This window comes from Gobio gobio (genome assembly GCF_949357685.1).
Source record: "Gobio gobio genome assembly, chromosome: 6".
NCBI classification, from domain to species: Eukaryota; Metazoa; Chordata; class Actinopteri; order Cypriniformes; family Gobionidae; genus Gobio; species Gobio gobio.
In genome coordinates, this window is record NC_137102.1 from 21,493,112 (window position 1) to 21,509,148 (window position 16,037).

Here is a 16,037-nt window from a genome sequence, read left to right on the forward strand (position 1 = left end):
CACTGTATAATGGTCCTAGATCACATAATTTTCACAACTTTCAAAACTATTCTATGGTTTTTGTTTACTGAAAGATTGTTTGACACGTATCGTCAGCTGAACAACCGGTATGTTGTTAAACAACAGTACAATCCATTGAAAGCCTCGGTTTCATTCCTGTCAAAAATTAAATATGGCACTACCCTGACTAAGGTCTATTCTTTCAGACTCATTCAAAATAGACACCATAGACAGTCGCGGCGGCAAAAAGCGAGCTGTTTTTGAAAGTATGCGAGGAGAAATTGTCGCGCGTCTCGTCCCACAGGCATCTGCTCCCCATGCGAATGTTCTGGTCTCTGATCTGACCAATGCTGATGATGACTATGAACTTATAGCGAGGAATCATCAAATCTTTAACTCTGGCCTTGACAACCTGAAATTGCAATAACAACAAAGATTTCAACAGCCCATACTATATGTTTGTTCAATTTGAATGCATGTCTCTATATTTATAACTTGGGCTAAAAAGTGAGAGATTTTGAAAAAATAAATGGACCTCAGAGATTGTTTTGGTCATCTGCCTGCACAACTCAGGTTCATATTTCTCCTCCTGCAGGTAGCTGGTCAACACGTCCTTCAGAATGTCTTTTACTGTTATCACTGGGAAACGTCGCACAGAGGCTGCTCGAACATTTACAGTGAATTACTCATACAGAACTATTATAATGATATCTTTGATTTCATAGCCTGTGATAATCTGTGAAATACATTTTGATTAAATGGGGGAAAGAATATTTCTTAATAAAATAAGGTAACATGTGGGAAGATGCCCCCCTTAAAAGCAATGTTCATTTATTTTTAAATTGTAAAATATTTATTTAGATATAAGTTTAGCATGTGCAGGATAATGATGCATCAGCCATTGTGTTATTATAGGAAATAAATAAAAACATTTGCTAATTTAGTTATTATAGTACAAATTGTAAAATTATTCAAAAAGGCAATATTGGGGTAACTTGGCTCCCTACCTGGGGTAAAAAGCCCCCCCTCGGATAAACTTTTACAGAATGTATCAATTACTTTTGATATAATTCAAAATTGAAAGTGTCATTAATGTAAAATACTAAATTAACTATTGTTGATCTATATATAATACATTTTTGACAATTTAGTTAACAAGATAATCGAATAACTGATGACAGACAAAGCAGAATCCTAGTAAAAGAGATTCATCTGAAAGGTAAAATTATTCGATCACTTATATACAGGCATATGAATATTTACATATTTTGCTGCCCATTTTTTAAATTGAAGATATGTCATAATAGATGTCTGAAATATAGATATAATAATAACCCCATTAATTACAATAATCATTCAATGTAAATGTTGATATTTAGATTAATTAAGTTCTTCATACATTCATATTCCATTTTACACTAAGACACATTCAACAAAGACATGAAAATATACTGCGTAACAGGAATTACTCATATGATATTAGTTTATTTTGTGTGAAATCATATTGATATATCTTTATTAATGACTATCATTTGTTTGGTGATATTAGTATCTCCATAACTGTCAAAGAAAAGAGACTCACTGAGCCGATAGGTGTTCTCCATTTGCACTGTAGGTCGTGGAATATCATCATGATGTCCAGGCTCTTCCATGTAGGACAAAGTGCTGATAGAGCTTCAGAGAAAAAACAAACGGCATATATATACATATTATTTTGTTTTGCGAGTTTGTATATGTGTGGAATGACAGTAACTCACTCTTTTTTTCTGCCAAAGGCTCTGACTTCATGACTGCCCAGAGAAGATACACTTCCACGTTTCTTCAGCAAACGTGCTGCTTTCTCTTTCGCTAAATCAGACATTTCGCGGAAAAATCGACTGAATTGTATCTGCTACTAAACATATAAAAAAGACATTTACATTTACATTGGTAAAGCACTAAATGTATAAGTGTATTCAATTTTTTTTTATTTTGTATTGATGATAGAATATATCGTAATATAAATTAAAACACTTGTAGGCTAGCCTACATAACTTTTATCGCAGCAAAATGCACTTACCGCTTTGATGCGTCTATTCCACAAACCGGAAATGCTGAGGATCGTCATAGGCTTGTTGACAAACGTTGCCTTGACAACAGTGGATTTCATTTTCACTTTGGGTGGCTTGTCCTGTCAGCGATATTATATTACAAATTATATGGAGACCATCAACTAAATGTTTAGATGTAATGCTGATTTTGCTTGGTTACGTAGACGTGACCTAATTAAGCGTTTATAAGCAAAAATGATTCTAGTGTGATATCGGATTAATCAAATAGTTGAGAAAGGCTTCATAATGAACACAGTTCAGATTATTCACAATTTAATAATACTTTTTTCTAATTCAAAGGAAACAAAACTAAACAATAGTTTATGTAGGCCTAGTTCTATTAAACTAATAGTGTTGACTATAGTTTACTACACTTCTAATATTTGAGAATATTTTATACTGGTCATTTTAAATTAAATGTAATCCCTGCAACAAAAAATACAAAGTTCTTATTGTTATTTGCAAGAGTTTTAAAGGGATAGTTCACCCAGAAATGTACATTCTGTCATTAATTACTCACCCTCATGTTGTTCCCAAACCCGTAAGACCTTCGTTCGTCTTCGGAACACAAATGAAGATATTTTTGATTAAATCCGAGAGCTCTCCGAGTCTGACGCCTCCATAGACAGCAAATTAATTAACACTTTCAATGCTTAGAAAGGTAGTAGACATTGTTAAAATAGTCCATATGACTCCAGCGGTTCAACCTTAATTTTATGTGCGCAAAAAACAAATAAAAATTCAACAATCTCTTCTCTCCAATAGTATCCAGCTACAGAACCAGTGCAGTGCTTTTGACGCTGTCAGAATGCTGGCTTACCATTGGTTGACGCTGTTCACGTGAGCACCACAATGCATGGGTGTGATGCTGATGCAGGAGCTAGCCAATGGTGAGCTGCCGTTTTGCCGTAGAACTTGGAAGTGCTGCACCGTTTACGTCAACAGCATAGGAGACTGGCACAGACGAAAATAGAGATTGTTAAAAAAAAAGCTTTTTGGGGTTTTTTTTGCGCCAAAAAAATACTCTTGTCGCTTCATAAAATTAAGGTTTAACCACTGTAGTCACATGGACTATTTTAACAATGTCTTTACTACCTTTCTGGACCTTGAAAGTGGTCATTAAATAGCTGGCTATGTGGGGTCAGAACGCTCTCGGATTTGATCAAAAATATCTTAATTTGTGTTCCAAAGATGAACGAAGGTCTTTTTTGGGGTTTGGAACGACATGAGGGTGATAATTAATGACAGAATTTTCATTTTTGGGTGAACGAATCCTTTAAAGTGCATATAATGCGTTAGTGACAGACAGTGACTTTAACAAGACGCCAAGAATGTTAAACATGAATTTCTTGATTTTATTTTCAAGACGTTACATTATTTTCACATTTGATATATTTAGCATTTTCAGTCTCTATATTCTCTTAAAATCTGGGAAGAGGTTATTCTATGCATGAAATGTTTGCATATTCCATTTTCTGAACGATGAATGAACAAGATGCAAGTTAGCTGACAAACACAATACCACAACATCAGTGGGATAAAAAGTAATAAATACATATTTTATAAAACGAGAGATTGAGACTTGTTTTAACTGGAATGAACCATCCGCAAGCAGCAGTTGTCTATCCATCGCTCCACTTTTAAGGTCAGGTAAGGCCTCCAAACCACTGAAATAAAGTACACTTTATTAATGGTAGAAATAATGTTGCTTAACTAAAACCAGATTAGCCAGAGCACATAACTGAAGATTATCCAGGAACATCATGTATATTCCCAAACTATATCTCTATAACAAGAGATAATTGAGGCTTTTCTAGTGAAAGTTTCTACACACTTGGATGGATAATCTAACAGTTTTAAAGGCAATGATCCACAAGTCTCAGCGAACAGAAATCATATAGAATAAAGATGAACATTTCCTTACTTACCAAAATATGTGAGCTGAAAACACAATACAGTACAGGGAAGTGATAAATGAAAGGATGTGATAAAATGTTCTTCTGTACTAGTCCATTGCTGTTTCTTTCCCTTTTTGAACAATAAAATAGTCTAGTGAGTGTCCGGAATCCATTACGAACCACAGAACTAGGCATAAAATAAATTACATACATTTTAAAAATGATTAAATAAAAATAAAGTGCCACCATGAACTGTAAATATTAACAATAACCTGACATGAAATCTGTTCTATGACAAGACATAGAAACTCTATATCCATTTGGATACATGTTTAACAATTTCTATTTTACATTTTTTACACATTATCTTTAAATATTGCTACAGTACAATGTTTTGGGAAAATAAAATCCACATTGTGGAAAACCGAAAGGAAATAGTTTATAGTATTTGACTAGTTCCTTAAGTTTTTTTTTTCACCTTAAGGAATTCTGCATCCCTGACACAAATGAAGTTGGATTTTCCTAAAATGTCTAAATAAGTAAATGATAAAGAAAAAACTAATTAAGTAGGCATCACTTTTTGCATGAATTATGAATGTAATAGTCACATCCATGTATAAGCACTTAATTTAACAAAAGGGCTACCGGCCAACTAGACAGAAGTGATGCATTCTAACGTCTCGGTTACGTATGTAACCCTCGTTCCCTGAAGGAGGGAACGGAGACGTACGTCGGAACTGACCGACGAATTGGGATCTGATCTCAGAGACCAATCTACTTCGAGTGTATTAAAAACGAGCCAATGGAGATTGGCATGCGATCCACGCATTCCACGCACCGCCCCGCAGCGCGGGTATAAATAAGGAAGTGGAATGCTTGATCATTGCTTTTTTCTGCTGAGGAGCCGAACTAGTGACTCGGCCCCCTAGCGGAAGCACAGCACCTGGCGACGGGACGTACGTCTCCGTTCCCTCCTTCAGGGAACGAGGGTTACATACGTAACCGAGACGTTCCCTTTCAGTCGGTCACGTTCGACGTACGTCGGAACTGACCGACGAATTGGGATCCCTACCAAAACGCCAGGGCGCTGGCCCTTCCAGCGTCCTGCTTGAGCGCACTGGACCGTCTTAGATGGTACGGAAGTCAGGGCTCCAAGCAGGGAGGTCAGTCACTGCTGTTTCTGCAAGACCCACTCAGTGTGACTATTGGATAACACTGGGAAAGCGTGCCCGTCTCGGGAGATGGTACGCTGCGGAGCCACGTCCTTCAGTAGAAGGCTAGGTGGCAGAATACACATAAGGACTAACCTGGCAGGGTAGTGCAACATATGGCAGTCTCTGGGGTGGTTCCAGCCTGGTCCCAGGGGGGAAAGAACACGCCCAGAGACGACAGAGCGGGCTCTGTCAAGGGAAAGACACGGGGCTAGCCGAGTAGGGTAGCTGGTACCGTGGAAGAATACACATATGGGGTAGCCGTGAGGGGACCGCTACATATGGAACCCAGCCTACACACACGTTTCACAAGCATACGGGTGCAGGCCTGGCGTCAGACGGCCGCAACGTCTGGCACCGCAGGGGTGACGGAGGAGCTCGACAGGGTTAGCCGTTTCCGGGGAACACAACTGGAGAAAAATAGACGCACGTATCCGGCCCAAAGGGCGGGAGTGGCGTTGCAAGCCGACACTTAGAACGGGCACTTAGCGCTACTGGCCACTGGGGGCGAGGATGCGGGAAGATACCGGCTCTACACGGAGGCTATAGAATCTAGCGAACGTGTTAGGTGTCGCCCAGCCCGCAGCTCTACATATATCTGTCAGCGAGGCGCCTTGAGCCAGCGCCCAGGAAGAAGCAACACTCCTTGTTGAGTGAGCTCGCAACCCGAACGGGCAAGGCACGTCTTGGGACTGGTAAGCCAAGACGATAGCATCCACTATCCAGTGGGCCAACCTCTGCTTGGAGACAGCCTTTCCCTTCTGCTGGCCTCCGTAACAGACGAAGAGTTGCTCTGAGGTCCGAAAGCTTTGAGTCCGGTCGACGTAAGCGCGGAGAGCGCGGACGGGACATAACAAAGCCTGGGCTGGGTCTGCCTCCTCCGAAGGCAGCGCTTGCAGGTTCACTACCTGGTCCCGGAAGGGAGTGGTAGGAACCTTGGGCACGTATCCAGGCCGGGGTCTCAGGACAACGTGAGAGTTGGCCGGCCCGAATTCTAGGCACGATTCGTTGACCGAAAGTGCATGCAGGTCCCCTACCCTCTTGATGGAGGCCAATGCCGTCAGAAGCACTGTCTTCATTGACAGGATTTTAAGCTCCACAGACTGCAAAGGCTCAAAGGGAGGGCTCTGAAGTGCTCTGAGCACTAGAGCTGAGTCCCAAGAGGGTAACGAGTTTGGACGAGGAGGATTTAGCCTCCTCGCACCTCTGAGGAACCTGACGATTAAGTCGTGCTTTCCTACGGACTTACCTTCGACTGCGTCGTGATACGCCGCTATTGCTGCGACGTACACTTTGAGGGTGGAGGGAGACAGCCTTCGCTCCAGCCCATCTTGCAGGAAAGAAAGCACGACACTAATCGAACACCTTCGGGGGTCTTCCCGGTGGGAAGAGCACCATTCAACGAACAGGTTCCACTTCAAAGCGTAGAGGCGCCTCGTAGAGGGGGCTCTAGCAGAAGAGATGGTGTCTACCACTGCCTGTGGTAGACCACCTAGAACCTCCGCGTCCCGTCCAGGGACCAGACATGGAGTTTCCAGAGGTCTGGACGCGGGTGCCATAGAGTGCCCCGTCCCTGAGAAAGAAGGTCCCTCCTCAGGGGGATCGGCCAAGGAGGGGCTGTCGCGAGGAGAGTTAGTTCTGGGAACCAGGTCCGGTTGGGCCAGTAGGGCGCAACTAACAAGACCTGCTCCTCGTCCTCCCTGACCTTGCACAGGGTCTGTGCAAGAAGGCTCACTGGGGGAAACGCATATTTGCGCAGGTCCCGGGGCCAGCTGTGCGCCAGTGCATCCGTGCCGAGGGTGCCCCCGGACAGGGAATAGTACCACTGGCAATGGGTCGAGTCCGGAGAGGCAAACAGGTCTACCTGTGCGGCTCCGAAGAGGTCCCATATCAGCTGGACCGCCTGGGGATGGAGTCGCCACTCCCCCGGAGGTGTCGACTGGCGAGAGAGCTCGTCGGCTGTCTGGTTCAGCGCACCTGGGATGTGAATGGCACGAAGCGACCTCAGATGCTTCTGACTCCAAAGGAGGAGGTGGCGGGCGAGTTGGAACATGCAACGGGAGCGTAGACCACCCTGACGGTTGATGTACGCAACGGCCGCAATGTTGTCCGTACGGACCAGTACATGCTTGCCACGTAGCGGCCCCTTGAGGCGGCGCAGTGCCAAGTGTACCGCTAACAACTCGAGGCAATTGATATGCCAATGCAATTGAGGTCCCGTCCACAGACCTGAAACTGCATGCCCGTTGTACGTGGCCCCCCAGCCCGTGGAGGAGGCATCCGTGAAGAGCACAGCATGCCTGGACACTTGTTCTAAGGGCACCCCGGCCCGGAGAAACGAAGCGTCGGACCATGGGCTGAAAGTTTGGCGGCAGTAAGGAGTCACTGGGACCCGGTACTGGCCGCTCTGCCACGCCCACCTCGGGACTCGGCCATGGAGCCAGTGTTGAAGCGGTCTCATATGAAGCAATCCGAGCGGCGTTACCGCGGCTGCAGATGCCATATGCCCCAGGAGCCTCTGAAAAAATTTCAGTGGGACCGCCGTCCTGTTCTTGAACGAATTCAAGCAGTTCAACACTGACCGGACCCGCTCTTCCGTGAGGCGCGCAGTCTGGCTGACCGAATCCAGCTCCATACCGAGATAAGAGATCCTCTGTGCGGGACAGAGTTTGCTCTTCTCTCGGTTGACCCGAAGGCCCAACAGGCTGAGGTGACTGAGCACCATGTCCCTGTGTTCGCACAACTGCTCCCGAGACTGGGCGAGTATAAGCCAGTCGTCGAGATAGTTGAGGACGCGAACGCCGCGTTCTCTGAGCGGAACAATGGCTGCCTCTGCGACTTTCGTGAAGACGCGAGGCGACAGGGACAGCCCGAAGGGCAAGACTTTGTACTGATATGCCTTCCCCTCGAACGCAAAACGTAGGAACGGTCTGTGTCGAGGAAGGATAGAGACATGAAAGTACGCGTCCTTCAGGTCGATCGCTGCAAACCAATCTTGGGGACGGATGCATTCGAAAATGCGTTTCTGCGTTAGCATCCGGAACGGGAGCTTGTGCAGGGCCCGATTCAGGATACGCAGGTCCAAGATTGGCCGTAACCCACCCCCTTTCTTGGGTACAATGAAGTAGGGGCTGTAGAACCCCGCCTTCATATCGGCTGGAGGAACCGGCTCGATCGCGTCCTTCGCCAGCAGGACATCGATCTCTGACCGCAAGACCTGGGCATCGCTGCTCCGCACTGAGGTGAAGAGGATGCCCTTGTACTTGGGAGGCCGGCGAGCGAACTGAATCGCGTAGCCGAGTCTGATGGTACGGATGAGCCAGCGAGACGGCCTGGGGAGCTGAAGCCAAGCCCCCAGAGACCGTACAAGCGGGACCAACGGCACCACAGACGTACCCGGGGTGGGGCAGCGAAGTGGAATGGACGGACCCGACTCGGGAGGCCCGGAGGCGGCCCGGAGTGTTGTCCGAATATTCCAGGGCGGGGCAGAGTGTGGGTGAGAAGGCCCGGGGGCGTTCTCGGTGCCCACACTGCTGCCCCCTGGCGAGGGGGAGAGGGGAGGAAAGGAGTGGCAAGGCCCGGGGGCGTCGCGCACTGCCAACCTGGCCCTCTTGGGGCCCAGGGAAAATAGAAACTGCTCTTTTATTGAGAATGTGGGTGCCGCTGGACTCCGGAGAGCCAGCGGCAGAGATGTAACACCAGTCGGGGCCCCCCGGTCCTCCTCCGGGGGGTGGGAGAAAGATGCGGACATCATCTCCCTCAGAGCAGCTCCCGTCTTCCCTGGGCTGCCCGTCTCAGGGCCGCTTCCCCTTGCGCTTGCCGGCTGGTTTAGCGGAGCCCTGAGCGGGTTGGGCGCCTCCCTTACGTCCGGCACCCTGCTTTCCCGGTGGAGGCTGCTGCTTGGGTTTCGCAGGGGCGGAGGCGGACGCAGGGGGACGCCCTCGGCGACGAGCAGGCGGAGGTGCTGCCGACGACGACTGGGTGGAGGCAGCAGCGGGTCGTCGGGGCAGGATGTTTTTGATGGCCTCCGTCTGCTTCTGGGCCACCGAGAACTGCTGGGCGAAGCTCTCGATGGCGTCGCCGAAGAGGCCGGCCTGACAGACAGGGGCGTTGAGAAACCGGACCTTGTCGGAATCACGCATGTCTGCCAGGTTCAGCCACAGGTGGCGTTCCTGGACCACTAGTGTGGACATCGCCCGACCCAGGGAGCGTGCAGTGACTTTCGTCGCCCGGAGAGCGAGGTCAGTCGCCGCACGCAGTTCCTGCATAACACCCTGGTCGGAACTACCCTCGTGCAATTGCTTTAGCGCCTTGGCCTGGTGGACCTGCAGGAGCGCCATAGCATGCAGAGATGATGCGGCTTCCCCGCAGGCGGTGTAAGCCCTGCCCGTGAGACCGGACGAGAACTTACACGCCCGGGAGGGGAGACGCGGGGCACCCCGCCAGTCCGCAGCGGTCTTGGGACACAGTTGCATCGCCACAGACCGCTCGACTGAGGGGATTCCCACGTAGCCCTTAGCCGCACCACCATCGAGAGTAGTGAGGACGGAGGAGTCAGTCGACCGTGAGCGAGCGTTGTAAGGCGCTACCCACGATTTCGTGATCTCCTGATGCACTTCCGGGAAGAAAGGAACCGGGGCGGGGCGCTGAGAACCAGCACGGGCCGTCCCGAGAAACCAATCGTCCAACCGCGAGGGTTCGGGACACGGTGGAGGGTTCCACTCGAGCCCGACACTCGCGGCGGCCCGGGAAAGCATAGCCGTAAGCTCTGGGTCGGACTCGGGCAACGCTGTCACACCCGAAGGGGGCAGCGCAGCCGAATCTTCATCCTCAGAGCCCATTAGCTCGTCCCCCGATGCTGCAATCGACAGCATGTCCTCAGCCGGAGCCCCAAAAGAAACGCCTGGGACCTCCCGGGGGAGGCCAGCGCGCTCTTCTGGAAGCTCCACCGGCGCAGCGGAGGGGGGAGGGGCCCGAGGAGCCGTTTGACCCGTCGGGGAAGCCCTCACAGTAACCCTCAGGTCCCCACCAAGGCCATCAGCCAAAGTAGCAGCCCTCTGCTTTGCAGCGGGAGGACCACTAGATCGGGGGATGCGCAATGGTGCTCCGCCTCTTTCGAGGTAATGGAGTCTGGACCGTAAAACTGCGATGGTCATGTTCCCGCAATGGGAACATGAGTCATTCACGAACGCAGCCTCAGCGTGCTGAACGCCCAAACACGTGAGACAACGAACGTGACCGTCAGCTGGGGACAGATATCGACCGCATCCAGAAACACACGGTTTGAATGACATCTTGAAAAAGACGCAGGGTCAAACCGTGTTGCTCTTTTAGAAAGGAAACTGCTCTTTTAACGTGCTGAAGCACTCAGGGAGATGACCGCGGCACCACACAGTACAAAGGTGCAAGCCTGTGTGTGCACTCAGAAATAGGAAACGCCCAGCGAACCAACAGCTGATCTCCGTCTGAAGCGGCACTCGCTGACGCGCTGTCACACCCGCACTGGAAGCAGATCCTCTCACGAGACTCGTCAAAAACACTCTTCGTAGAAACAGGAAACATTCACTGTTCGGCTCCGAAGTAGAAAGCAATGATCAAGCATTCCACTTCCTTATTTATACCCGCGCTGCGGGGCGGTGCGTGGAATGCGTGGATCGCATGCCAATCTCCATTGGCTCGTTTTTAATACACTCGAAGTAGATTGGTCTCTGAGATCAGATCCCAATTCGTCGGTCAGTTCCGACGTACGTCGAACGTGACCGACTGAAAGGGAACATGTCTTCACCAATAACATCAAATCAACATTAACACTGATGCAAGAGACATTTTAAGATGATAATGAACAGAATATTTTGTGGAAGCATGTTTCTGTATTTCTCATCATTTCTAATTGCAGCATGGTAAGACTTTACTATAAGGGTTAATTCACTAACATTAGTTGATGTTTTAGGCATAAACTAATACATGAACCACATTTTTACAGCATTATTAATTCTAGGTATGATTCATGTGTTAATTCATACATTTGCTATTATAGTTCATTCATAATTTCTACAACTCAAAATGTTTGGGTTCAGTAAGACTTAATGCTTTTGAAAGAAGTCTCTTATGTATTTAAAAATACAGTAAAACACTACAATTTAAAATAACTGTTTTCTGTTTTAATATATTTTAAAATGTAATTTATTCCTGTAATTCAAAGCTGAATTTTCAGCATCATTACTCCAGTCTTCAGTGTCACATGATCCTTCAGAAATCATTCTGATATACTGATTGGTTCTCAAGAAACATTTCTCATTATTATCAATGTTAAAAACAGTAATATTTTTGTGGAAACAATGGTAATTTTATTTCAGGATTTTTTGATGAATAGAGAGTTCAAAAGAACAGCATTTTATTTGAAATAGAACATCAATCACAACATAAATGTCTTTACTATCACTTTTGATCACTCTTTAAAAAAATAAATCTTACTGACCCCAAACTTTTGAAAGGTAGTGTATATGCAGAAATTAACATTAACCTAGATTAAAAAAGGCTGCAACAATATTGCTGTTCGTTCATGATACCTAAAGCCCGGGACACACCAAGTGCAATAAGTCCATTCATGTAATTTCCTCACTACTAAATATTCTACGGTCAACTGTTAGTGGTATTATAACAAAGTGGAAGCAATTGGGAACAGCAGTAACTCAGCCACAAAGTGGTAGGCCATGTAAAAATCACAGAGCGGGGTCAGCGCATGCTGAGGCGCATAGTGCGCAGAAGTCAACAACTTTCTGTAGAGTCAACAGTATACAGACCTCCAAACTTCATGTGGCCTTCAGATTATCACAAGAACAGTGCGTAGAGAGCTTCATGGTGTAAAGCACACAGCCACTGGACTCTAGAGCAGTGAAGACGTGTTCCATGGAGTGCTTTCCGAATCGTGCTTCTCTGTCTGGCAATCTGATGGACGAGTCTGGGTTTGGCGGTTGTCAGAAGAACGGTTCTTGCGTGACTGCATTGTGCCAAGTGTAAAGTATGGTGGAGGGGGGATTATGGTGTGGGGTTGTTTTTCAGGGGTTGGGCTTGACCCCTTAGTTCCAGTGAAAGGAACTCTTAATGTTTCAGCATGCCAAGACATTTTGGACAATTTCATGCTCCCAACTTCGTGGTAACAGTTTGGGGATGGCCCCTTCCTGCTCCAACATGACTGCGCACCAGTGCACAAAGCAAGGTCCATAAAGACATGGATGAGCGAGTTTAGTGTGGAGGAACTTGACTGGCCTGCACAGAGTCCTGACCTCAACCCGATAGAACACCTTTGGGATGAATTAGAGCGGAGACTGCGAGCCAGGCCTTCTCGTCAAACATCAGTGCCTGACCTCACAAATGTGCTTCTAGAAGAATGGTCAAAAATTCCCATAAACACTCCTAAACCTTGTGGAAAGCCTTCCCAGAAGAGTTGAAGTTGTTATAGCTGCAAAGGGTGGACCAACTCCATATTAAACCCTACTGATGAAGAATGTGATGTTATTACAGTTCATGTGCATGTAAAGGGAGGCGTCCCAAAATTTCAATATAGTGTATCAATAGTCTATTTTCGTCATTCAAAAAGGGAAACCCAAAAATAAGACTGCAGATATACAAACTGTAAAAAAAGCAGCGCTTGCTTACCATTTTAAATATCAATCATGATGATCACTTCATTAATTCCCGTCGGCTCATGTTATTATTAAAATATTCCTGCATTCAAATGCTTAGGTAAGATGATGTAAAATTATAACAGCCTTCTGTCTGTACAGTCTTCTTTTCTCACTTTCAGTTTTATTCTTGAGTACTGATTCTCATTCACTAAGCTGAACAGCCAATCAGAGTTCTCTCGCTCACTCACGGCGCAGATACTGATTCGTGCCAACGGTGCGGATCACACTGAAAAAAACTAAGCCAACTGAAACTCAAAAACGGTCCTACATTGCCTGACAGCCGATTGTCAGTTTGGTGTGTCCTGGGCTTAATACATCAAATAATGTTAACAAACTGAATCTCATTGTAATCTCATTGTTTGGGAATTAAGACAAAATAACTAAAAGAAAATAAAACACTGCTGACATGTGTGTTCCTATATGTGAACCCTGGTATCATTAGATTGTAATGTCACTAGGTGTGTTTGGTTTGGGTCAAAGAGAGAATGTGCAACAAGTGAAAAAGGAAACTCTGCTTTCTGCAAGAACCCAGCGGAAAAGTCCACGTATTGCATTTGTCCTGAAGGTTTATCATATACACACAAAATATTTGCTAATATTCACATACACACACACCCACAGAACGCACTGATGATATTCTACACCAGATATTTTAAGTGAGATTTTGAGTGCTGTACTTCTGGAATTTCGATAAAAACATTTTTCAAAGTCTTTGTAGTGCCAAAAGAGCATCCTAACGTCCCACTCACAGCCCATCCAGCAGGTCGTTGCTGTGGCTAAGTCAGTTGTCTGCCAGATATTTACCTGTGGAATACAAAAACAGCCCAATTTTATATCAGATACTGTATACAAATAAATGTTAGGGCTTTTCACATTTGGCCTAGTTAACCCTGTCATTCTAAACCCCAGGCAAACAGAATCATGGGCCATCTTGCTTCACGATTCACACTGCTCATATTTTACCCAGGGTTAACAATTAATCCTGGGTATTCATAGTCCAAATAAACTTAGACTTTTCTGTCAGTATAATTCAAGAATACAGTAGTTAAGTGCAATTTTAAGTATATTTCTAAAAAGTACATAAAAAGTAGACTGAAATTATACATTCTTATTATGTTTAGTTTGAAAGAAGTATGCTAATAGCACACTTGAATAAACTTCTTGTTCGTAAGGGTAAGAATGAAACGGTCTCTTATTCAGTCCAACTGACATATTTTCTGTTAGGACGTGACATTTTCCCCATCAAATACGGAAACGACTGTTTATACAACGAACATGCTGTGTTTCTGTAACTATCCAAAGCATGTGAATATGAGGCACACATTTGACTGTCTGCTGCTAAGCATCTAGTTGTAACATTCTAACACTGCATCGCTTCCTACTGCACATGTTTAGCATTGCAAGCTGAGTTAACCCTGCTCTGGTAACTGTGTAAAAGAGGTGCTAACCCGCATCTAAATACCACAATTACCCTTTTACCCGGGGTTAAAAGCAGGGTTTAGAATGACAATAACCCAGGGATAGGTGCAGAGTGAAAAGCGCTTTTTGCATCTTTGCAAGTGAACAAGCATATTTCTTATAAGACATACCTGCAGAAAACCTTTTTTTAACCAAGGATAGTCTGTAGCCTGAACCTAGAAGTTGAAAATCACAGCCAGACAGAGTGCTGCCCTCACTGGTGAACTGCACTGCCAGCTGCGACGGTCGACTGGGGCCCTCGGCTAACTGGAAGCGAGCCAGGAGAGCACCAACCCCTGGCAACACGGACACACAATGACAGGACATTACAGATATATATATTCTTATTCACACTGTACATCTATTAAACAGATAGTTCACCCATAAATGAAAATCTCCCCATGATTTACTCACCCTCAAGCCATCCTAATATGACATTCTTCTTTCAGACAAATACAATCAGAGTTATATTAAAAAATGCCCTGGCTCTTCCGAGCTTAAAGGGGTGGTGGTAAACCACGATTTCACTATTCTAACTTTAGCTAGCGTGTAATGTTGCTGCTTGAGCATAAACAACATCTGCAAAGTTACAACGTTCAAAGTTTAAAGCAAAGGGAGATATTTACTTTTAAAGAAATCAATTTCTATGGACTACAGCAAACAGCCGGTAGGCGACCACAGACATTCCTCCAGGGTTGCTGACATCACCAGCCCCAATATTTACATAAACCCCTCCTCCGAGAATAAGGGGGGCGAGGCCATTTTGTATCGCTGCGTTGTTGTGGTTAGTAGGCTGGAGTGTTGTTGCCGCAATGCCAACGAAACGCTGTTATTTTCATCCGGATTGCAGGTCTGGGGTACTTGCTTTGTTCAGCCTTCCTAGGGACGGGGGTGCGTTGCAGTGCGTTTAACATACAGCATGTTATATGCATGTGTGTATGAGACAGCGGGGAACAGGTCGCATTTGCAGCAGATATATGCTGCCCATCATAAATCAAAGCACGAGACAGACAGGGGTCGGAGGAGAAGACTGGAAAATGTGACATAATGGACAATATTCGTCTGTATTTGCAATTCACGAGCCGCGGTTCAGCTGCGCGAGACAAACACTGCCAGTGTGTGTGGATGCACGACGGGCATGCGCGGCTCCCGGTGCACATTTCTCGGAGGAACGCTTCCACAATCTTCGCGAGTTAAATGCAGGATTTGCACAATGTCAGCTGCGCGAGACAAACACTGCCAGTGTATGGATGCATGACGGGCGCGCGCGGCTCCCGCTGCAAATTTCACAGAGAAACGCTTCCACAATCTCCACGAGTTCAATCCAGGATTCGCACAACGGCTTGTCCTGAAAGATGGATTTAAAAACAGAAGCTGTTTACGGGCCATTATTTTTCTGTAATCCGATGAACACCTATCGTTACAAACACTAACGTTAAAATCTCAACAGTGAACTTGACATTAGTGTAAATTATTCTTTGATTAGAGCTTTTATGTATTGTTTATCTACAGGCATGCTAAACATGGTTCTGTGTTTGATTTGGCTACTAGTAAAGCCAATGTTTAGTGTTCGTTTTGGGTTAATAGTTCTTGCGACAGATATTTGGCTATAATCGTTCTAAAAATACAAAAGTAACAGTGCCATTCAGTAGCGATCACTGTAGATCCGCAGTCTTTACTCTAGAGGAATGA

At 45.9% G+C, this 16,037-nt stretch overlaps 2 protein-coding genes across 2 annotated transcripts in view; both read right to left on the reverse strand.

The window, feature by feature from the left end:
• Nucleotides 1-208: 208 nt before the first annotated feature.
• Nucleotides 209-1,861, reverse strand: dynlt5 (dynein light chain Tctex-type family member 5; the record flags this gene model as incomplete). Its single annotated transcript, XM_079819046.1, has 4 exons — nucleotides 209-412; nucleotides 536-660; nucleotides 1,583-1,674; nucleotides 1,758-1,861. The coding sequence occupies 4 exons, from the start codon at nucleotides 1,859-1,861 to the stop codon at nucleotides 209-211; spliced, it is 525 nt and encodes a 174-aa protein (XP_079675172.1).
• Nucleotides 1,862-3,420: 1,559 nt separating this feature from the next.
• The window catches only part of sgip1b (SH3GL interacting endocytic adaptor 1b), a 45,925-nt gene continuing 33,308 nt past the window's right edge, over nucleotides 3,421-16,037 (reverse strand). Inside the window, exons 22-24 of the mRNA XM_079819375.1 lie at nucleotides 14,477-14,641; nucleotides 10,975-13,691; nucleotides 3,421-4,667 (exon numbers count right to left, since the gene is read on the reverse strand). Of these exons, the coding sequence (XP_079675501.1) occupies nucleotides 13,669-13,691; nucleotides 14,477-14,641 (188 nt within the window). The 3' untranslated portion in view covers nucleotides 3,421-4,667; nucleotides 10,975-13,668. The remainder of the gene's footprint in view (nucleotides 4,668-10,974; nucleotides 13,692-14,476; nucleotides 14,642-16,037) is intronic.